The 22,686-nt window shown below is 43.1% G+C and overlaps 1 protein-coding gene across 4 annotated transcripts in view; it reads left to right on the top strand.

The window, feature by feature from the left end:
• Positions 1–22,686, top strand: part of LOC128837084 (USP6 N-terminal-like protein) — a 170,546-nt gene that overhangs the window by 105,361 nt on the left and 42,499 nt on the right. For all 4 annotated transcript variants that reach the window (XM_054027927.1, XM_054027929.1, XM_054027930.1 and 1 more), the window contains 4 exons: positions 13,031–13,104; positions 13,908–13,993; positions 14,990–15,029; positions 16,833–16,913. In XM_054027927.1, coding sequence (XP_053883902.1) covers positions 13,031–13,104; positions 13,908–13,993; positions 14,990–15,029; positions 16,833–16,913 — 281 coding nt within the window. The remainder of the gene's footprint in view (positions 1–13,030; positions 13,105–13,907; positions 13,994–14,989; positions 15,030–16,832; positions 16,914–22,686) is intronic.

Below are 22,686 nucleotides of genomic sequence, written 5' to 3'. Positions count from 1 at the left end.
TCTGTTTAAGCAATCATTGTTACCTAGGTGTGTACATGTAGTTTGCAATAAAAACCATACAAGGGGGAATTCTATTAAAAATATAAAATACTGACAGTTATTTTGGGATCATAATAGCAAGTTGTGACTTGAAGGCTAACAAAAGAATACTCTTAGGCCCTGCCTAATCTATATGTTTTTATGTGAAATTGCCTTGGATATTCTTTTAGGGCAACAGAATTGTGGGCAACATTATTTGAAATCCCAGCTCAGCTGAATTAGCAGCCTGGAAATTTTCCAGGTCATCTAGGAAAGTCGTTTGTAGAAGTGTGAAGAGTTCAAGCTACATATTGATTGCTGGATAGTGTTCAGTGCAGATAAGCAGTAACATACTTTCTATTCAAGCCTCTATTGATCTTCTGCTGAGGTCAGTTACAGCTTAATCCTTTAATTCCTTAACTCTTGATTTGGGAGCTTGAAGTTTGGCCTCTATAATCCTATTAGGTCCTTTTTTATCTCCTTTCAATTCGTGAGAAATTTTGAAAAGAAACAAGTGCATAACTTGGTTATTTCCTAACCAAAGTCATGTGCACAGCTTTACCTGCTATTAATTATGGCAATCTTTCTGCCATTAGCTCTGACGCATTCTCTGCTTTCACTGAGCACATTCATAGCTGCTTTGGGACCTACAATACATTGCACTCTTTATAAATAAGGAAATCCCCACCCTTGGGGGAAGAGTAAGAAAATGAGAGAGGAGATCTGGGAACCAACCTTTGAGGTAAGCAAAAATATTGGGTCTTAAAATTGACATAGATATTTGGTTGCTTTTTATTTTCTAGACTTTTTCAGAGGTGGAGTACAAACTGAATGGTGCTATTTAGTTTGCAGAGTTTACAAGCTCCTCACATCACCAACAGAACTTGCAAGCTCTTTGAACAAGCCAGTGAACAATTACCGAGGTGGGGGCACAGAGCCACTCGTTTGAAGGCATGCTTGTATATTTGAAGACATTTTCCACTGCACATGTTCAGTATTCAATTTTCAAATGACTGCTTAAATCAAATCCAAAGCCAGTTTGTTTTCAATTGAAAAAAGTAGTGACTTACAACAACAAAAAAGTGAGGTTAGAATTTTTTTTTTTTTTTTTTTTTTTTTTTTATACAATGGAAAAAGTGTAATTTTTTTTCCTGTCATTACTCAGACTAGGGAAGGAATTTTTCCTCAGACTTTCCAAGTAAAAATTGAACATCCAAATGAAATATGGAAAGTTTGTCTCAAAATTGAATATTTTGACCATTCAGCATGTCAGTTTTGTGTGTTTATATTTCAAACTGTTTTGCAGCCTGATATTGCTCAGGATCGAGCAATGACAATAGTCCACTAACAGGAATGCTATAATAAAGCACAGAAGCACTTTCCATCTGCAAAGTGCTTCAGTTATTAACCGTCTAAGCCTCACAGCACTCTTACGCGGTAGGCAAGTAGTATTGTTCCCATTGTACATATGGGGAAACTGAGATGGAGAGATTAAGTAACCCACTCAAGGCCTTAGGATGAATCATCAGAGCGAAGGTTAGAATTTGTGAGATGATGATGGCGCGCAGTCACCAGGTTGTATTGTGTCCCTCTCTTGAATATTTTGCTAGGAGAAAACGAACGTATTGAGCAATAAATCAGGATTCCCCATCACGCTTAGTGTTGTATTAGGCAATGTTTATAGCAAAATGAATTATTTGATTCCCCCAACAATCTAATGTTGATAAATCCAAAGTAACGCACATTGGAAAACATAATCCCAACTATACATGTAAAATGATGGGGTCTAAATTAGCTGTTACCACTCAAGAAAGAGATCTTGGAGTCATCGTGGATAGTTCTCTAAAAACATCCACTCAATGTGCAGCAGCAGTCAAAAAAGCGAACAGAATGTTGAGAATCATTAAGAAAGGGATAGATGTTAGGACAGAAAATAACATGTTGCTCCTATATAAATCCATGGTACGCCCACATCTTGAATATTGCATGCAGATGTGGTTGCCCCATCTCAAAAAAGAATTTGGAATTTGAAAAGGTTCAGAAAAGGGCAATAAAAATGATTAGGGGTATGGAACAGCTTCTGTAGGAGGAGAGATTAATAAGACTGGGACTTTTCAGCTTGGAAAAGAGATGACTAAGGAATGACATGATTGAGGTCTATAAAATCATGACTGGTGTGGAGAAAGTAAATAAGGAAGTGTTATTTATTCCTTCTCATAACACAAGAACTAGGGGTCACCCAATGAAATTAATAGGCAGCAGGTTTAAAACAAACAAAAGGAAGTCTTTTTTTCACACAATGCACAGTCGGTCTGTGGAACTCTGCCAGAGGATGTTGTGAAGGCCAAGACTATTCAAAACAGAACTAGATAAATTCATGGAGGATAGATTCATCAATGGCTATTAGCCAGGATGGGCAGGTATGGTGTCCCTAGCCTCTGTTTGCCAGAAGCTGGGAATGGGCGACAGGATGAATCACTTGATGAATCACTTGATGATTACCTGTTCTGTTCATTCCCTCTGGGGCACCTGGCACTGGCCACTGTCGGAAGACAGGATACTGGGCTAGATGGACCTCTGGTCTGACCCAGTATGGCCGCTCTTATGTTCTTGATGCTGATGGATCAGAAAGGTAACAAGTTACAAGGCTTTTCATATTGTACCAACAGTACCACCTTCTTGCAAACAAACCTGTTTGTGCTGCTGGTTTTATTAGCTGCATTTAAATTTCTTTCTCTGTATTTGGTCCTACTCACATGTTCATCATTTGAGGCTTGTAATGCTCTTCTGTGGCTTCACTTGTAGCCTGTATTAGGAGCTTATGGCACATATTTGAGCTAGCATCTGTGGATAATTGAAGGAATAAGCTGTTAGGCATGTTCCAGGCCTGTGTGACAAGAAGGCAGAAGTCTGTTTCACCACCATCGCCACCACTGAGGAGTGTTTGGTTTGACATAATCAATAGCATGGCTGCAGAGAGAACTAGATTGCTTTCACAGATGATCAGGTATGTTTTGTATTTGCCCAGTCCACTTTCTGCTGCTGTCTTTATATCCACTTGTTCTTTGAGTGATGGTCCCTATGTGCATGAGTGGCGGGTGGAGCCCCACTTCGGGGAGGCTAGCCCCCGGCTCCGCCCCTTCTCCCCACGCACACGCCCCCAGTGCCAGAGCACCGAGGCCCCCTCCCCCCTGCAGCTGGAGCCCCGAGACCCCCTGTGCCTCTCCCGTTAGTTAGCTTAGTTCTCTGTGCCTCAGGGAGTTTCTCCCTGTGGATAGAGACTATTGCAAGAGGGACTATGCTAGGAGCTGTCTCCTGCCCTGTTCCTTCTCTGTCAGTGACAAACACTAGTTCTGCCTTTATTGTCACCAATTGCAGTGTCTGCCAGTCTCTCTCCCTGAACTTGTGAAGGACGAGAACTCCACTTGCAGAAGCACCTCATGGAGCAGGCTATGAGGCCCCATTTGGATCCAGTCTGGGGTAACCCCCCCTGTACTGTGTCCTCAGACCGCGATCAGCACCCCTCTGGAGTAAAGGCCAAAACACTTAATCCTAAGAAACCCTTTCATGAGAGTAGAGGATATGACCACAGGCATAAATACAGATCCCCATCCAGAACTGCCTCTAAGACAAAGGATCCCTCCTCATCTCAGTCCAAGTTGGGTAAGTTCTCGCATATGGGCCCTGAGGAGTTAGGTTTGCATAAACTTCCTTTTCAAGAGGGTAAGGCATGAAGGAAGAAGGATCCAGTGGTACCAGCTCTGTCCCACAAACCAAAAGATCAGTACCCACCGGTCCCATTTGGGAGTTCCAAACTGGACCCCCTTTGACAGTTCTGACACACTCCTTGTGGGATCCTCCAAATACTAGACCATTTGACAGCCCAGATCTGCTGTCCCCTCCTCAAGAGGATTGTCAGGAAGGACCGAAAACTTTATTTCATCAGAGGATATTTTGGCTTTCTCCAACCCAAAGTTTCCTCTTGGGCCTGGTCCTCCTTGGAGACATCACTACTCCTGAAGAAACCACCTTGAGGAGAAGGGGATCCTCACCTATTGCATCCACAACTTGGAGCATCCTCTCACCGGTATTGATTGTACCACCAATAGAGTGGGAGTCTATTTCATTGAGCCAATATGATGCTTCAGATGTGTATACCTTTTCTCCCTCTGAAGGAAAACAAACCCAGACAGAACGCGTGGAAAGTATTGTATCCCAAAGGAGCTGGATGGTTCCGGCTACCCTGACATAGAGTGCACATGTTCAATGGCAGTTCAATCTGTTCTCAACCAAAGCAGGAAGGAGTCTACTAGGCCAAGCATTTCTGGAAGCGTTTCTCCTCTTGTTATCCCGAGAATCCGCTGGGAATCCTGTTAATACCTACTAGCCCTTAAGACATTAAGCTTCTCTGGGACCACCTTGCAGCAATCAGCACCTTTCATTTTCCAGTTGATGACCAGACTATTTTTACTCATCCTGCGACGACTAGATTTCTGAAGGGACTACTTAGAACTTTCCCAACAGTGGTGAAATCCACACCACAAAGGGATCTCAGTCTCATCCTTTGTTCTCACCAAAACTCCCTTCTAACCATTAGCCACCTATTCTATATCTCATTTCTCAATAAAAGTCACCTTCCTAATCGCTATCACATCAGCCAGGGCCACTCGTGGCAGATCTGCCCCATACCATTTCTCATAAAGAGAAGGTTTCTATTTGTCTCGACTCAAAATTCATCCCTATAGTAACTTCAGAGTTTCACATGAATCAAACCATCCACTTACTGGTATTTTTTCTGAAACCTCATGCCTTTGATCAGGAGAGAAGGGTTCACTTTCTAGATGTTTGATGGGCTCTGGCATTTTACCTACAAAGCAACTAGGAAAATACCTAGACTTTTTATCACTCTAGCAGAACGATCAAGAGGTCAAGCTCTATCTGCACAGAGACTTTCAGTGGATCTCGGGTTGCATCATCCTTTTGTTACCAACTAGCTCAAATTCCCGCCCTCACCCCTATCCCAGAAGGGGTGAGATCCCATTCCATCAGAGAGCAAGCAACCCCTGCAGCATATCTGTGAGATGTACCCTTACTAGATAGATGTAAGGTGGCTACCTGGAGCTCCATACATATCTTTACAAAAAATTATGCTTTGGTTGCAACCATATCCTGTTCGACTACTACTTACAGATCTCCCATGTGTTGAATGCACATAAAGACCATCACTTGAATAAGAAATGGAAGTTACTTACCTGCAACTGGAGTTTCTTCGAGATGTGTGGTCCCTCTCTGTATTCCATTACCTGCCCTCTGTCCCCGCTATTCCACATCATGACGAGAATTGTAGTAAGAAAAGGAACTGGAGTGGCATCCGTCTGCACTGCCCTTTGTATCCTCAGATCAGAGCATGAGGAGAACTGTGTGTGAGCAGACCAATGCACACTGCTTACTAAAAAGACTCAGGTGCACGCATGTGTGGAATACACAGGGACCTCACACCTCGAAGATCCTCCAGTTACAGGTAAATAACTTCAATTTACTCAGTAGATCTTCCTCTTTCTCTCTGTTAATGTGTGGTCAGAGGCAATCAGAACAGTTTCTGATTCTTATGCATGTTGCTAACCTATGCATTTAAATCAGCGTAGAAGATATAATTCTATTGCAGTAGACAACTAGAGGTCCCGGTCTGGGACCAGGATCCCATTGTGGTCCAGTGTACCTATATAATAAAAAGATAGCCCCTGCCTCAAAGAGCTAAACTTGTGAGAAGTTTCAGTTGGCGCAGAAAATGGGGGCTGTAGGGAGGAGATGACAGTGAACACCTCTAGTAAAGATTTAGTAGCAGGTGATGTAGTAAGGTTTATTGCTCAGATTTTGCTTATACTTGGGCTTGACAGAACTCAATTTCTTTTTTGTAACTTTGATGGATAATATCAATGTTTATTTTTAAGCATTTTTTCAGTTTCTATTGATTTTAAATTTTCACAGCTATGGGAAATTATGCGGGAGACACAATTATTTAATGACAGTAGACATTGAGAAAAGCTTTATACATTGTTAAAATACATTGTCAATATAACATCAAAATATACAAAATAAATATCTTTAAATCCACAAATCATACATGTTTTTATTACTCATTTGCCAGTCAGTTTGTAAGAAGTCTAATTCAAAGATCTAAATCCCTGGATTTTGACTCTAGTAAGTTCTCATGCAGCATTTTTCTTTCTTTACCTATCTGTAAATTTCTGTTATTGCTGGAAATACTTTTTCATTGGTTTGTGTGTGTACAGTGATATTGATGTTTGTTAACATTTACAGATAAAAAGCTAATGCTTCCAAGGCTACTCTTACTACAGTATCTGCTGTAACTGGGAAAATATATGAACAAAATACATTTTTCAATGGAGAATTCTTGTTTTATTGTGTCTGTTTACCACTTCAGTAATGCACCTCCCCCCCATCATTAGTGGGAATTAACAAGATTCTTCCATTGGCCTTTATATTTACCTTTTTAGGAGTCTGTGTACATGTATTTTAAGCAGTGTAATCCCCATGTTGTGCTGGCAAAAAAACATGCACACCAGGAGGATTGTTTAATATGTTTGTATATTTACTTTGTAATTGTAGCTCATTGAAACAAAAAGGAAAAAAAAACTAACGCTTTGCAATTTTGCTAAGCAGCTGTAATACAAAAGTTAAATCCCTTCAGTATTCAGACATTTACAATCAATCTTTTGTTGCTGCCTCAAACATTTTAAGGTTTTATTTTCCTCATAAACTAAGCTGAACTACTGAATAAACTTTGTAATGTCTTTTAAAATGTGAATACTGGGCCTAATGGATGGTTAATGTTCATGCACTTAGTATCACTTGCAATCATTTGTGTTTGCCAGCAGCTTTCAAAATGCGGAATCTGATGTGAAGGATGGACCTTTTTAAGGCCTTGGTCTGGAACTGACGTTGTATTGGCAATGAGCAGTTTGTAATTAAGTATGGTTCAGTAACCTGAGACATTATCTCTTAATGATGCTTGAAGGCCCAAAAGAGGGTAAACAGGCTGAATATCAGAATGTGGTTAAGGCTTTGCTCACCACATCTCCTCCCGCTGTGAGAGGTTATGCAAGGAAAGTCAGGTTCTTCAAATTATCCCAGTTCAACAACTCTGGGCTGAGCAGGCACCGCAGGGTTCTGATAACTTCAGTAGCATGCTGTGCTGAGGCTGCTTATGGTGTTTGCATAGCGGGGCCATAACAGAGTACCTCCTGCAGGCAGCATCCGGGGAGGGAAAAACTCCCTGCAGGGAGACTAGGAGAGGGGGAAATACAACCTTTCCAGTAGAAACCTATGAAGAGAGAGTATGAGGGGGTAGCTGTGCATGAAAGCTTATGCTCCAATACATCTGTTAGTCTTAAAGGTGCCACAGGACCCTCTGTTGCTTTTTATGAAGAGACTAATTTCTGTGTGGATTGAAAGGTGCTCTTTGGGTTGCTGTTGTATTTTCTTTCAGTGGGAGAATAAAACCCTCTGCTTTAGCCACTTTCTTTAAGGAGAGAATAGAACGGCGTCCAGTGTTGCACTTTGGAGGGGCTCGGATGTAAAATGGAGACATCCCATATTAACCCTGTGTCTGCCGTGCACAGGAGGGTTCCACAAGGAGCTTTCCCAGCTACTGGACAGAGGAATAAAACTGCACTACTCCATCTCATTTTTGCAAGTACCAGTTTTCTTTAGCAGCTGTCCCCATTCCTTAGCATGTTAGTGATGCCAGTGATTGTCTGTTAATTCCTGTTCAAGTTAGTATATGCGCTTTGGGAAATTGCTCTTAAAGGTCTAGTCTCCTTAATCGGCGTGTGTGGCTCCCATTAACTTTAATAATAGTTTCATATGCAGGTGGAGAATAGTATAGCATGTGTATGTATCTGTTAAATGGAGGAGGTCACATTTTAGCTTTCCTCATGTAGGAACAGATGTTTGTTACTAAAAGTTGTTACTTTCGAACCCTCTTTCAAGAGGCTTTTCCAAGTCAATTCCATTAGGGCTTTTCACATGCTCCAGAGAATCCCTTTTAAAATCCTACAAGAAAGAGCTGAGAGCAGTTTGCTTTTAAGGCTTCTGCATTAATAGGAACTATTAGTGTTGTTTAGTTTATGGATATACTGGTTAGAGCTTTAAGTGATAGGTCACAGTTCAATGTGTAGCAGCGGGAGAGAATTGTTGTTTGACTTCCGTAGCTTTTATATTTTTCCTGACTCTGCTGAATCCATTTAGAGCACAGAGAACAGATTTCCCCCCCCTTTAAACAAACTATTGAAAGGTTTTGTGACGCTTTGGTTTTTTAATTTTCTCACATTAAGCCACCTGTGAAATAATTGCACTGGATTTCTGCTCTTGAAATGCCACCAGTTTTAGCTGTATATATTGGTCTGGAGAAATCTGCTTGTCCGGTTAAATCTGAAATACCTAGTCATAGGTGTTACTGCTCAAACTGGAAAGCATATTGCACTATCTGTAGTTGGTATGAATTCTAGATCCTAATACTAAGGCCTTGTCTGCATTACAAAATGAAGTCAATCTAAGTCAACGTACAGCCGCTGCAGCAATTACTGCGGTGGTTCATGTCCACGCTACACCACCTCTGTTGGTGATGCGTGTCCTCACCAGGAGCACTTCCACCAACTTAACTGTGTGGGGCATTGACAGCCAGAGGCCCCTTCGCAACCGCCAGGGGCTGACAGCTTGGGCTATAAGCCCTGTGGTGGCTGGGTTCTAGCTGTGAGTCCCGAGGTGGGGTAGACAGCCAACAGGCGATGTAAGTAACACAGTGGCAACACCAGCGGTGGGCAAACTACGGCCCGCGGGCCACATCTGGCTTGCCAGCCCATTTAATCTGGCCCTCGAGCTCCCACTGGGGAGCGGGGTTGGGGACTGCTCCGTGCGTACGTGCAGCGGCTCTGCGAGCTCCTGGAAGCAGCAGCATGTCCTCCCTCCGGCACCTATGCGTAGGAACAGCCAGGGGGCTCGGCATGCTGCCCCTGCCCCAAGCGCTGCCCCCACAGCTCCCATTGGCCGGGAACTGTGGTCAATGGGAGCTGCAGGGTCGGCGCTTGTGGAGGGGCAGCGTGCAGAGCCTCCTGGCCTTGCCTCCATGTAGGAGCCGGATGGGGGACATGCCGCTGCTTCCGGGAGCCGCTTGTGGTAAGTGCCGCCTAGAGCCTGCATCCCATAGCCCCTCCCGTGCCCCAACCCTGATCCCCCTCCCTCCATCCAAACCCATCAGTCCCAACCTTGAGCATCCTCCTATACCCCAAGCCCCTCATCCCCAGCCCCATCCCAGAGCCCACACCCCCAGCCAGAGCCCTCACCCCCTCCTGCACCCCAACCCCAATTTTGTGAGCATTCATGGCCCGCCATACAATTTCCATACCCAGATGTGGCCCTCGGGCCAAAAAGTTTGTCCACCCATAGTCTACACAGACACTGTGTTGCCTTAACTACGCTGACCTAAGCGGTACGCCTCTCATGGAGGTGAAGTTATTAGAAAGGCTTCGATTTTATCACTGAGGCTGCGGAAGTCACGGAAACCGTGACTTCCGAAGACCTCAGTGAATTTAGCCCACAGGTGGCTCGGAGCTGCCGGGTCCCAGGGCAGCCAGGAGCTGCAGGGTACCCCTGCCACCCAAGGCAGTGGGGCCTCCAAGCTATGAGGTGGTGGGGGTACCCCACACCTCCTGGCTGCCACAGGCTGTGGGGGACCCCCGCAGCTCCCAACTGCTGCATGCGGCGGGGGGAGGCCTCCTAGTAGCTGACAGTGAGGGGGACCCTGCAGCTCCTGGCTGGCCCCTGCAGCTTCCAGCTTCTGGTGGTGGGGGACCCCACAGCTCAGAGCTGAGGGGGATCCTGGAGCTCTGAGCCCCTATGGGTGGTGGGGGGCCCCCAGAGCTCCCAGCCAGGCTCCTGCAGATGCCTAGCAGCTCCCCATTTTGTGATGGATATTTTTCATAAAAGTTGGACAGGTCACGGGCTTCCGTGCATTTTTCTTTTACTAAAAATAACCGTGAAAAATAGCTTAGCCTTAGTTATTAAGTCAGTGTAGTGGGCAACTTACATCGGCAGGAGCAACGTTGTAGTATAGACACCGACAGATCGACGTAAGGCAGCTTACGTCAACCTATCTTATAAGTAAAAAAGGATGCTTAACTCTGGAGTGGGCTGAAGATTTTATCTCCTTACAAATCACTGTGGAATGGTCAGCAAGTCAGTTGCATTTAACCCAGTAATTGTGCACATAGATAGCTTCAACAGATGAGGTACCTCCTCGTAAATTATTCCATTGCAACCATTGGTATCTTCCAATTTTGGGCCTAATACTGCCATCCTTCTTTCCATGAGTAGTCCCACTGAGTAAAATTTTCAAAAGTGATTAAGTCCTATTGCTTTGCAATGGAACTTAGAAGCCTAAGTAACTGAAGCCTATTGGATAATTTTACCTATTGACTATTGGCTACAGGATCCGGCCTCATATTTGTAACTTATCCTAAAGATGCCCTTTATAGTTTGGTTGCCTGGTTAACAACGGTTCACTTTCTTATCGACTTTGCAGCAGAGGTGAAATGACATGAAAAAAGCTTGGAGGGCTCTAGAGTGAGAATGCAGTAGACTTGTGCCCCCTCACTGCAGCTGGGGAAATTGTGAGGGAACGTATCCCCTGCAGCGACTGCATCTATGCTTTGCAGCCCTGTAGCTGAGAATTGGAACAGTTTGTGGTCTATGGCAACCCACAGAGGTGTTGCTTTGTTGCAATGAAATACTCTGGTAAAACTGTACAAAGGTGTTAGTTTTCCAACTTTCCTATCTTAGGTGTTAGGTAAATATTACATCAGCTAGAGTGTAAAGCATGTGTCATTTATGCTAGATTAGACAAATCTGGAGAGTACAGTAACTGCTCACTTAACGTTGTAGTTATGTTCCTGAAAAATACAACTTTAAGTGAAACGATGTTAAACTAATCCAATTTTCCCATAAGATTTAATGTAAATGCGGGGGGTTAGGTTCCAAGGAAATTTTTTGGGGGCAGACAAAAGGCATTATATACTGTACAGTACTGTACTGTGGTGGGGAGGTGCCCCTGGCTTACCCCTGGGCTCAGGGCTGGGGGTGCAGTGTCTGGGAGGGAGTTAGGGTGCGGGAGGACGCTCAGGGTGGGGGTGCGGGAGGAGGCTCAGGGCTGGGGCAGGCAGGAGGTGCAGAACACTTACCTGGGGCAGCTCCTGTTTGGTGCAGGGGGTGTGCAGGTGGCTCTGTGCAGCACGACACCACCCCCATGGCTGTGATTCTGGGAGCTGCCCCCCCCCCCCCCCCGGCAGGCAGGGCCACCTGGAACGCAGGGGCTTTAGGGGCTGCAGGGCCCTGGGCTAAGGGGGCCCCAGGGCCCTGGCCTGCAGCTCTAAAGCCCCTTTCAGAATGTGGTCCAGCGAGCACGGGCTGGAGGACTCAGGAGGAACAGGGGCAGCCGTGCAGCCAGCGGCCGGAGAGAAGCAGCGCTTTCCCCTTCAAAGTGCCTCTTCTCTCCATCTGGGTGGCCCTGCCTGCCGGGGTGGCGGGCAGCTTCCCCTTTTGCTCGCTCCCTCCCTACTTCCCTCCCAGAAAGTCCTAAGCGCCACCAAACAGCTGTGGGAAGTGTTGGGAGAGAGGGAAGAAGGGAGAGGGAGGAGGCAGAGAAGAGGAACTTGTGCAGTGCTTCCTTGTAAAGTGAACCAAACGACGTTATAAGGGTGCATTGCACAACTTTAAACGAGTATGTTCCCTAATGGAGCAGCGACGTAACTTCGAAACAACATTAAGCGGGAGGACGTTAAATGAGGAGTTACTGTATACTGAAGGGAGCAATTTTGTATTAGTGTGATGAGGGAGGAAGATGATTTAATGGGTCCTCTCTCAATTCTATTCTCTGCAATAGACGGTAAAACCCACAATTTTTCTCTGTCATTTTCTTCCCCTAGCCTTCTTTTCCACAGTAGATCATATTGTCAATGCCTATCCTTGACGTTCAGGTTTCTTCAGACTGCACCAAATGTTGACATTGGTCCAGCGTAGACTGTAGAGCACAGGTATCTAGGAGACTGCCAGTGCTACTTTGGAAATATGCTGTGGTTTGATTGGAAGGCCATTTGCATCAGCGAGGGTTTGTATGGGGGAGGGGGTTAAAAATTGAAATGATATATGATAAATTGGAAGTTGTCTTGCTAGTATGTACATACATGTGTGGCATGACCATGTTCTGTTACTTCGGCTGAACTATTTAATCATTTTATATGGAAGTCCAATACAGTAGTTCACTGTACAGTTACTGACTTGCTGCATCCTGATTTGTTTACAGATCTGTTGCATATGCTGACCAACTAGACACCCATTTATCTGTTTTTATTGCATATGTGTACTTTACTTATTAAAGTTTTTTTTTCTGATTTTTCTTTGACCTACAGACTGCCTTCAGATATACATGGGGAGCTCTCCATGACTTCTGTGTACGTATCTGAGGGAAGAATTTGGCATTTCATTTTTATCAGAATAAATGCTCAGCCATTTAGCAATCCAGCTGGCATGCAGTTTGGTATAATGTAAGAGCTGTGCTGTAGCAGGACTGCTTAATAATTTTAAAGTATCCCCATTAAAAACTTGATTTTAGTACAGGCATGTGCACATACTGAACAAATATACAGTGTCTGCTCCTGCAGTCCTTCATGTAGACAAAACTTTCACTTACTTAAATACAACTGTTTGCCCAGGCAAAGACTGTAGAATTGGCAGATATGCTCTATGTGTGTGAGTACCACACACACACTTTGTACTTTCAGCTTTTCATTCTCAGTCTAATTTTAGCCCTGGGATAAAGCTGGAAGTTGAAGTTGTGAGCGCAGCTTTTTCTATTAGCACTTGCCCAAAATATTCCTTTGGCTGCATACATATTTGCTTATTATCGCCTTTTCTCTTTTCCCTTTATACCTCACAGCTTCTGACATGAAGAAAGATATAGAGACCTTAATAGCAGAGGAAAGAGCAGAGATCATCGCCAAGTATGAAAAGGTACCGACCTCATTTTTCCTCCATTAATCTGCTTACCAGGCATGGGACTCCTGGTAGCTAAGCTATCTGGGGAAAGCAGGAACGTGTCATACAGGGCGTGATGTCTTCATTCAGACCTCATGCCAGTAACAAACGACACAAACACAATCTTTTTTTCTGCCTGCAGAACTTTTTAAGGGTACAGGTGACGTGACAGTATGTATTTAGTCGTCCGTGATGGGTTTTCGGCAGATAGGCTCAGGCAGGGGCCTATGTCAGGTATACAAATACAGGTTCTGCCTATTCTACCTGAACAAGGTCAAAATATTTGGCCTATAGTAAGTACTCAGGCTATGGAACCAAAGTGGAGAGCTTTCATCACCAGTCCATTTTTCCCTTTCACTCTGGGCTCCCAGTTTTTTCTCATTCAGACCTCATCATTTGGCACATGCCACAAATCCTGTGACCAAGAAAGTGACAGTCTCAGCACAGAGAGTGAATGGTCTTGAAGACTGAATTAAAACTAATATATTCCTCTTGCCTTCTGTATCACCTTACAGACAGGAATGGAATAAGCCCCATACCACCCCAAAGATGGTCTTCCTAGTTCAGGGTTGACACATAGCAGCAGGTCAGTATGGGGGGAAGTCTGCATGGGAGAGGCCTGTGCCTCATCAAATCTGTAGACTGAGTGGATTTTAATCACCAGGGCTCTCAGTCCAGTACCAGCTTCTGAGTGCTCAGGACAAACATGTGCACATGCTGATGGCCACACACTTGTGTTTCCTCCAGTCATGACTCTTGTGTCTCCTTTTGCTTTGTAGGGAAGGCAGGAAGGAGCTCATATTGACCCATGGGAAGATGCTGACTTCACCCTGTATAAAGTCACAGACAGATTTGGATTTCTGCAGTAAGTTGCTCGTTTCTTCTCCCAGACACCCTTCAATGAAATAGATGTGGTGCCGTCATACACTCCGTGCAGGAGGATGTCCTGTAACAGCTCCAGCAACCTCAGTGCAGGCTGCTGTATGAATTTATTTGATCAAACCCAAATGTCTAGAAAGGAATGGCAGTGTATCTTCTTCGGCATCCAAGCGTGTGGAAACCTTCTGATGTTAATGTCTTATTTAGACATTTTTGATCAATAGTAAACTTTTCAACATTCCCAGCTTGAAACATTTTGGCTTATTGAACCAAGTCGAAACATTCAGGTTATTTCAATGTAGTACTGCATTTGTCTAAGGTGGCGCGGTGCATCATGGGAACTGTAGTTCAGGAGCCTCATGTCCCAGTTCTCTATGGGCTGGGATCCCCAGTTGCACTGAATCTCCCAGGATGTGGTCATGGGACGCTCATGATGCACTGCAGCAGTTCCACCAGAAGAGAGAGCAGTGGATCATGAGAGACATAATCCAGCTAGGGAGCCCCCCCTCGTAGAAGAGAATGGGAGCACGAGGCACCTGAACTACAACTCCCATGAGGCACCGTGACAGCTCAGGCAGATGTAGTGCAATGACAAACTGACTTGAAATGAAAAGTTTCAGTTTGGTTTGACAACCAAAAGCTTTGAATTGTCGACCTGACCTGAAACTAAATAGTTTGTTTCTATTTTCCCAACAGAAAATCAAAATTTTTACAAAATCAAAAGTTTCCTGGGGAAACTGTATTTTTCTGTTGAAAAATCATTAACAGAAAATTGCTGGTCAGCTCTACTAAGCAGTCTCTTTAAAATAGCTCTAAGGTTTGCGTGATTGATTGTCCTCTGATAGACCATCTCTATAAGGCAACTAATTTTTCCTTGGTCCCTCAGGTGTGGTCAATTTAAGACTGCTTGTTTGCATTGTACTGTATATTGTGATCCATACCCCTGTTGCTTGTCGATTCAATCCAATCCTTAATCTTTCAGTGAGCATGAACTGCCATCCCGCAGTGCAGTGGAAGAGAAGGTAAGAGCTGTCAGATCACACCTTGCAAAATATGGTGCTAACTGGGAAGGTGCTTAGGTCTGCCTTTTAAACAGCAAATACAGACTTTGCAGCATGGCCCACTAATCAGATTTTCTCCAAAAATATAAAAACCAGCATCTCTTAAGCTGATGCTCTGAAGTTAATGGAGCGGCACCTTAGCACAAAGTTACAGGAAGTCAGTACTCAGTGAGGAGTAGTTTCATAATGCTGTGGTACAGGTGTGAGCTCGGTAGGAGAGCCTAGATGGCACCTGAGAAGGCAGTGGAACTCTCAAAACTGCAGCTGAGCTTGGAGTAGGGAGGGGGAAAGCTGTGGAATTTCTTTAGTCCTGTGCAGCAGTTCTGACATGGGGAGGAGTGGAAGGTAGGAAAATGCCATGAAGTTGCAGGATAGATCTTCACGAGAAGCAGTGTGAGAGCATAAAACAGAAGTGATCTATTCACAACAGGCCTGATCAGACCTTCCAGTTAATGGTTCCACTTTTTTTCTTTCAAATCTTGTTTCCTTTCCCTTTCAGTTTCATTATTATTAGAGCTTTTTATTTCATTGGTCCAGACTTTGGATAATTTATTTGTCTTGCTCCAGTGAAATCATAAAACTTTATTTAAGACTTATAGGCAGGAAAGAGGTTGATAGTCAGCCCCTGCTGGGAGAGTGGTCTCATCTCTTGTACCACTTGCTCTCTATAAGCATGGTGGCAGAGATCAACAGGCTGCAGCTTAAAGTCAGATGGGCATCCAGATGCATTAGTGACTCTGAAAATCTCAGCCTAAATGCTTGATCCTCACTGGATGAAAAATGGAAAAGTCTTTGGGTATTCTGCTCCCCGTTCATGTCTCCTTAAAGTTTTTCTGTGTTTCTGTTCCTCCTGTGATGAGTGCTAAACCAGCTAGCTAATTGTTAGTTGCATATCTGCAGGCATGGCTAGTTACTCTGTGTAAATGAAATGAGTGCTGCAGTGGGGGAGGTCAGGATCAGCTTCCACAAGGAAGTGTTGGGAACCCACGTTTAGAAACACTTAGGAGGGCTCGACTGAGATGCAGTATTTCTAAACATCTGATTCAGCTGAGACTAGATGCTAGATCCCATTCCGTCACTTTAGGAGGGGCTAGATTGCTCCAGCTCACTGCAGGAGACCTATTCAGTTAGAGGATATTTGTCTACAAGTTCAAAAGCCCCAAATAAAAAAAAATAGATGAATACACTTTTTATTTTGAGATCACAAAGCTTAAAGGTTCTAAGTGGCGTCCTCTTATCAACTACACTGCCACTGGAAATAAACTAAAGTTCACCTCAAAACAAAAATCCCTATAACATGCTTGGATTGCGAATTATAAGGGGTGACCTAGCTCAGCTGGTAAAGTTGCAGCTGTTTGACCTCAAGAGAGCTGATTTGATTCTGGGTTGTGGTATCATGACGGTCTAGTTTTGAGATCAGGACTCTGACTGGGCTTAATTCCCCTGTAGTATACTTCCAGATAGACACAACACAGGGTAATATGTGGCTGGATGAACTCCTAAGTATCTGTTACCTATCAAGGAAGTTCTCCTGTGAAAGAATTGTCTGTGTATTTGCTGATTTTTTTTTCACTACTGTGTGTAGAAATTGTCTATCCCTGTAAGTACTTTTCCCTCAGTTATGTCCTCTGTCGCAGATACAAAAGAGTAGGGTGGGGGGTGAATGTGAAATGTTGTCATCATCCTCATTCAGTTTAACCTTATGATGAGTTTTGTGCTTTCACAAGGAACATTTCTCTGTTTGTTTTGAAATGACACTTTTAGCAAAAGCTGCAGGAGATTGAACGAGTGGACAAATGGCTGAAGATGCTGAAGAAATGGGGCAAATACAGAAATAGTGACAAGGTGAGGAGATAAAAACAAACACTTGTAGTACTATAGGGAGAGAGATGGTGATATCGTTCCCTTTGTGCTTGTCATTTTTTACAAAGGTTTATAAAGAAACCGGAAACCCTTGAAAAATGCCTTATTTATTCTGCCTTTTAAAGTTTAATAGTGTGTTGGCTGAATAGAAGTGCTTACTGTTGTGACATACGGGGCCAAACTTTAAGAGGGCCTCCTAAACTCTGCCTGCAAATTTGGCACTTGTGCCCATTTGTGCAAGCAAAAAAACAACAACCATGCTTGTGAGCCTGGCTGGGCACTGCATGCATATGCGCAGCTTCCTGTCCATGCACAACTTAGGAGGCCCCTTGAAAATGTGGGTAAGAGCCTAGATTTCTAGGCCAGTTTCCTTGACAGATAAATATGGGGGATATTTTTATTTGCCTAAGATTTACCTGTATACTATGTATCCTGATGCTGATTTGATTGTCTGAACCCATTTGGCTGCTAACTGAGGCTATTGTGTGAACATCACCAATATGCCAAAATACAGGATTTAAAATAAACTCTGTGCAGAACAGCAATGAAAAATCTAGTTATTTTAAGAGGTCATCTAAAAATCACAGCGTGAATCCAAACACATTTACTTAGCTTCTAGACTGTAGATGGAATAGGAGGGAAGCATGAAATCAAAACTGCACTGGTGAGAGTACTCTGAGAGGATGTGGGCATACCTTGGGTAAGAATTCAAAAACCCAAGGTCCTTTGTGCTCTGTGGGGATCTTAAATATCCCATAACTTTTCTCATACAAGTAGGAATTTTCCCAGGTGTCTTTGCAAAAATACTCTCTGCTGCTCCTTTTCACTCCCCCTACTGTTGTACTGCTCTCTAATTCAAAAATGGTTGCATTTCATTGGTGGTGTGTGTATGTGATGTGTAAAGCACTTCTGGATTCTTTGTGTCATTAGTATTATACCTCACACAAATATTTACTAAAAGAAATGCATGTATTCTAACTGAATTCTCAAATGAAAAAAGGAAAAACCTGTCACCACATCGCTATCTCCGTCTGTGTGAATGGTGGTGGGTGTTCTCACTGGCAGCTGTCATTTTGCAGCTGCTTCCTAGCAGGAAGTCCAGACTGTTGACATGTCTGTTCTATTCTTCCTGCTTGTGTGTAATTCTAGTTGGTATCAACATAACATTACTTAACACAGGGCAGAGAGTCTACATTTTGGGGACAAGACTGGGAGTCAGGACTCCTGGGTTCTATAGTTTAGCTATGCTTCTGAATTATTGAGAATTTGGACGAGTCATTTAACCCCTCTGTGCTTCCATTTCCCAATCTGTCAGTATTTGTACACCTGTAGACTTGGTCCTGCCTCAGCACAGGAGGCTGGACTAGATGACCTCTTGAGGCCCCTTCCCACCCTACATTTCTATGATTCTGTGATCGCCTGGAAAGCTTCATTGATGTTTCTAACGTGCTTTGAGATCTTCAGATGAAAAGTGTTTAGAAATAGACAAAGCATATTGCTTTGTCTATTGTTTTAAAAAACTGTAAAATATAACAGCACTTACGTTTTAATTCTCCAGCATTTCCCAGGCAGTAGTAGGATGAGATGGCACAATGCCAGTGAAGAGGTGGGCAGGCATGTAGTCCACAGGATCTCAACCTTAATTAGCAGAGGTTAGGCAACACCCTTGTTTAGGACCTAACAGGGAATGCCAAGATAAAGTATTTTTATAGTTACTTTGTGAACATAGTTGATTCCCAGCACCAGTCTCGCTTCCTACTTGTCTAGACTTGGTAGTATAAAAATGATATATTTTTCTATTTCTGCAGTAGAAGATACAAAAAATTACACAACCGTTCACTCTTGAGTGACCTCATTCAATAGAAACGTGCAGAATCTATATTTTTATAGTCTTCGTAGAGACTCCTAGTAGGGACTTGAATCCAGTTGCAGGATCTAAATAGATGGGGAACTGTGGGACAATAATGACCTTGACATTACCAAGCATCAGAACAGAGTCACGTGATCCCACATTCAACATGATTTTAAGAGGAGCTGTAGTTCTAGAGCAATCAGTAGTGAAGATGCATAAACATTCTCAATTTTATTGAAGAAACAAAACAGATTTTTCAAACTTTACATTGATGCCAATCTGGGTATGAAAGGGGCAGGGACATACTTTGTTTGAATTTTATAGCCCTTCTGTGTTCAATTCAATGTTCTTTTAGTCATTCTCTATCACTCGGTAACCTCAGTAGGGAAAAATATGGGAGCCCTCCAATGGCCATAATAATCCCTCTAATTTAAAAAATAAGTCCTAAGTGGTTGGTAGCTTATTGGATAAAGTGTCCTCTATTCTAGAAGGATTGAACCAGGTCCTTCAGCTCTTAGTTCTTCTTAATGCAAACCTTACTGACCTAAATGGAAGTTTTGCCTGTGTAAAGACTGCAATGCTTGGTTTAGAGCAGCGGTTTTCAACCAGGGGTCCGTGAGCTGATTTCAGGGGATCCACAAAGCAGGGCCAGCATTAGATTGACTGGGGCCTGGGGCAGAAACCTGAAGCCCCCAGCCCTGGCACCCTGCAGGGCCCTGGAGTTTTTATAGCCTGTTGGTGGGGTCTCAGAAAGGAAAGGTTGAGTACCCCTGGATTGGAGTTCACATCTGTACTTGTAAATTGAAATTAATTAACCCATTAATTAATTAACCTATCAATACAGTTTTAAATTAATTCTTATAGTGAATCTAAAGTTGAAGGGGGAAAGAGCTGATGCAATATACTTCTGCCTACATTTACAAAAGTGACTAGTGATTTAGATGCCCAATTTGAGACACCTTAATGGGGCCTGATTTTCAAATGCTGAGCACCTTTGGATAATCCGGGCTCTTTCTGCAGTTAAAGGTGGGCACCCACAATTATAAATGTGATAATATAGGCCTTTACATGTAAATAAAAATCCAAATGAGAAAAAATGCTATATTTTAAAATAACAGCCTGGCTGGAAAAAGGTTAGCAACTTCAATGGTCAAGTTAAAGGAAACCTGGGGCATAATACAAGGGGGTCACTTGGTTAAATTAAATTAAACAACAGTAATGAGGCCATATAAAAACCTAAATAGGATCCAGCTTCAATCTGTCAGTCACACTGGATTGTGTGGGTAGACCCTTCACATCTGTGCCAGCAAGTCTGAATCTGACTTGAATGGCTGTTCTTCATGGAGACGCAGTAGCCAGCTGCTCCACTGTACGATTAGCTTATGCTGTATTTTGTCCTAAGTAATTATTACTGCATCTCTATCATAAGCAAAGATGGTATTGTATCTTTTTGTACCTCACAACTGGATGGGGCCCAAATGTTTCAACAGGGCAAAATGATAATAGAGCAGGAAACTTAACATGGTTCCTGATTAGTTTCTTAACACAAATGTTTCTGTGACCTCAGTTTAATGACTTCTGATGTCAACAATTTACTTCTTAGGTTAACAGCAGGTCTGTATGATTAGAGCAAATGTGGGTCCAAACTGGCCCTCTCCTAATGAGAGATTGAGCTCTCATTCCTTTATTTCAGTGACTGAAAAGCATAGAGCTCTTGTAATAGAATGAATGGAATTATTATTTATAACGAACCACAAAGGTTCATGATTCTTCCAGACAGATAAGACATTATCCCAGTGCCAAAGAGCTGACATTTTGCTCCCATTGACTTGAGAAGGAGCAACATTAAGTGCTAAACAGTGAAGGGGTGGGGAAAGGATAAGCCAGATGACGTACAGAAACATAAAGAATCTTTGACTTCACTCCCATTCCACCCTAGCAACTCCAATAGAAGCTTCCATTGGCAGAGATTTGGAAAGATCCCTTATGCTATACATGGGGAAACCTGTGCAGCCGGTATTGCCAGTTCATATGCATGTTGGAACAGTGACACTGTCATGCAGTATGATATTAAATATAAAATTGCAGGGAATACAACCCAAAGCTCAGCTCTGCTTTCTGAAGCAGTGTGGGTCTTTGAACTGGATGTTCCCTCATCCACGGTAATTTCCGTTCACTGATAGTACAACATTTGCATTGCTTTATAGATTAAATTGCTGAGATCACCTGGCCCAGAGGGCTGAATGGTCTCATGCATTTATATTGTGAGTTTAGAAGTTGCACGAATTCCCTCTGCTGGACTCGGTGGATGTCAGTGGATATCTGAGAGCAGTTCAGTTGCTGGCCTTAGAGAACCATGAAACTGAATAATGCTATTCCAGTATGGGACTGTGATGCCTTGGAATGAAATCAACTCTAAAGTTTTTCTAAATAAATAAAATACAAAAGTAAAATCCACTTGCTTAAGTTGATTGTAAAAAGGAGTCAATAATTTTTGCTCCAGCCCCACTGCAGTTATAATACTGTATGTGCTTTTTTAATGCTCTCTTGTTCTCATCACTTCACTGACACTCTGCAGCCTGTTGTCTTGAGTGATCTCTGTAGTACAAGTTTCAGAGTAACAGCCGTGTTAGTCTGTATCCGCAAAAAGAAGAACAGGAGTACTTGTGGCACCTTAGAGACTAACAAATTTATTAGAGCATAAGCTTTCGTGGACTACAGCCCACTTCTTCGGATGCATATAGAATGGAACATATAATGAGGAGATATATATCACACATACAGAGAGCATAAACAGGTGGGAGTTGTCTTACCAACTCTGAGAGGCCAATTAATTAAAAAAAAAAAAAAAAAAAAAAAAAACCTTTTGAAGTGATAATCAAGCTAGCCGAGTACAGACAGTGTAGTACAGCGAATGGAACAGTTTGTTATGGAAACTGCCAATGGAAAGGCCAACCTTCTCTTTTCAATAAGATTAGTAATGCTAAATTAAATCAATCAGTCATGCTGACTGACTGATTTTATAATAACTAATAGAAAACCTTGTAGCATAAACCATTTGATTTTAAGCAGCTTTGGAAGACTTCTCTATCCTCCACAAGTAACTTTACCTCCAAATCTTTCCTACTGTATACATTATTTTTCTACCTTTCTTTATATTCATCACCTTCCTATGAAGGCTCTCATCCCTTCCCTAATATACCTTGGAATTTATTTTTAACGGAGCAAAACTCACCTTTGTGTTGGCATCCAGCTAAGCTGCTTGAGACTTGTGAATTTGTTAACATGTTGTAAATACCCTGGTTGTGAGATTTCAGTGTCAGCATATGTGGCCAGCTGTTGAAAGTCCCCCTACCCACCTGCTTCCATTCCCTGTTGCCCTTTCTGGTCCTGAGGTGTGTCTACTGGCTTTTCACACACAATCCTACTCATCCCAGTGCACAGAACAGTTTGTGACTGGCAGGAGGAAGTGGGCTCTCTTGCTATCACAGTCAGGGATAATAAGTTAGTTGTTTATCTAGCTCAATGCTAGGCTGCTTTTAATTTCCTACAGCAAAATAAAATTTCCTTGAACTATTTCTAGGGCTGGACAGGGTTGTAGAGGGTAATTCAAGTTCCCTTGGGAATAAACTGCTGAGTGCTGGAGATATCCATCAGTCTGCTAATTGTATAATTAATTCCTGCTCACTTCAAGCCTAACCAAGCAGTCTAAGGGTATGTCTGCACTGCCATATAAAACCCATGGCACAGAGTCTCCGGCAGGTCTGCTGACTCAGGCGATGGGGCTAAAAATTGCATTGTAGATGTTCAAGCTTGGGCTGCAACCTGGGCTCTGAGACCCCCATCTACACTGCAGTTTTTAACCCTGAGCCCTGTGAACCTGAGGCAGCTAAAAACTCCATT

Source organism: Malaclemys terrapin, chromosome 4 (assembly GCF_027887155.1).
Source record: "Malaclemys terrapin pileata isolate rMalTer1 chromosome 4, rMalTer1.hap1, whole genome shotgun sequence".
Taxonomy (NCBI): Eukaryota; Metazoa; Chordata; order Testudines; family Emydidae; genus Malaclemys; species Malaclemys terrapin.
This window is presented reverse-complemented; position numbering and strand designations above follow the sequence as displayed.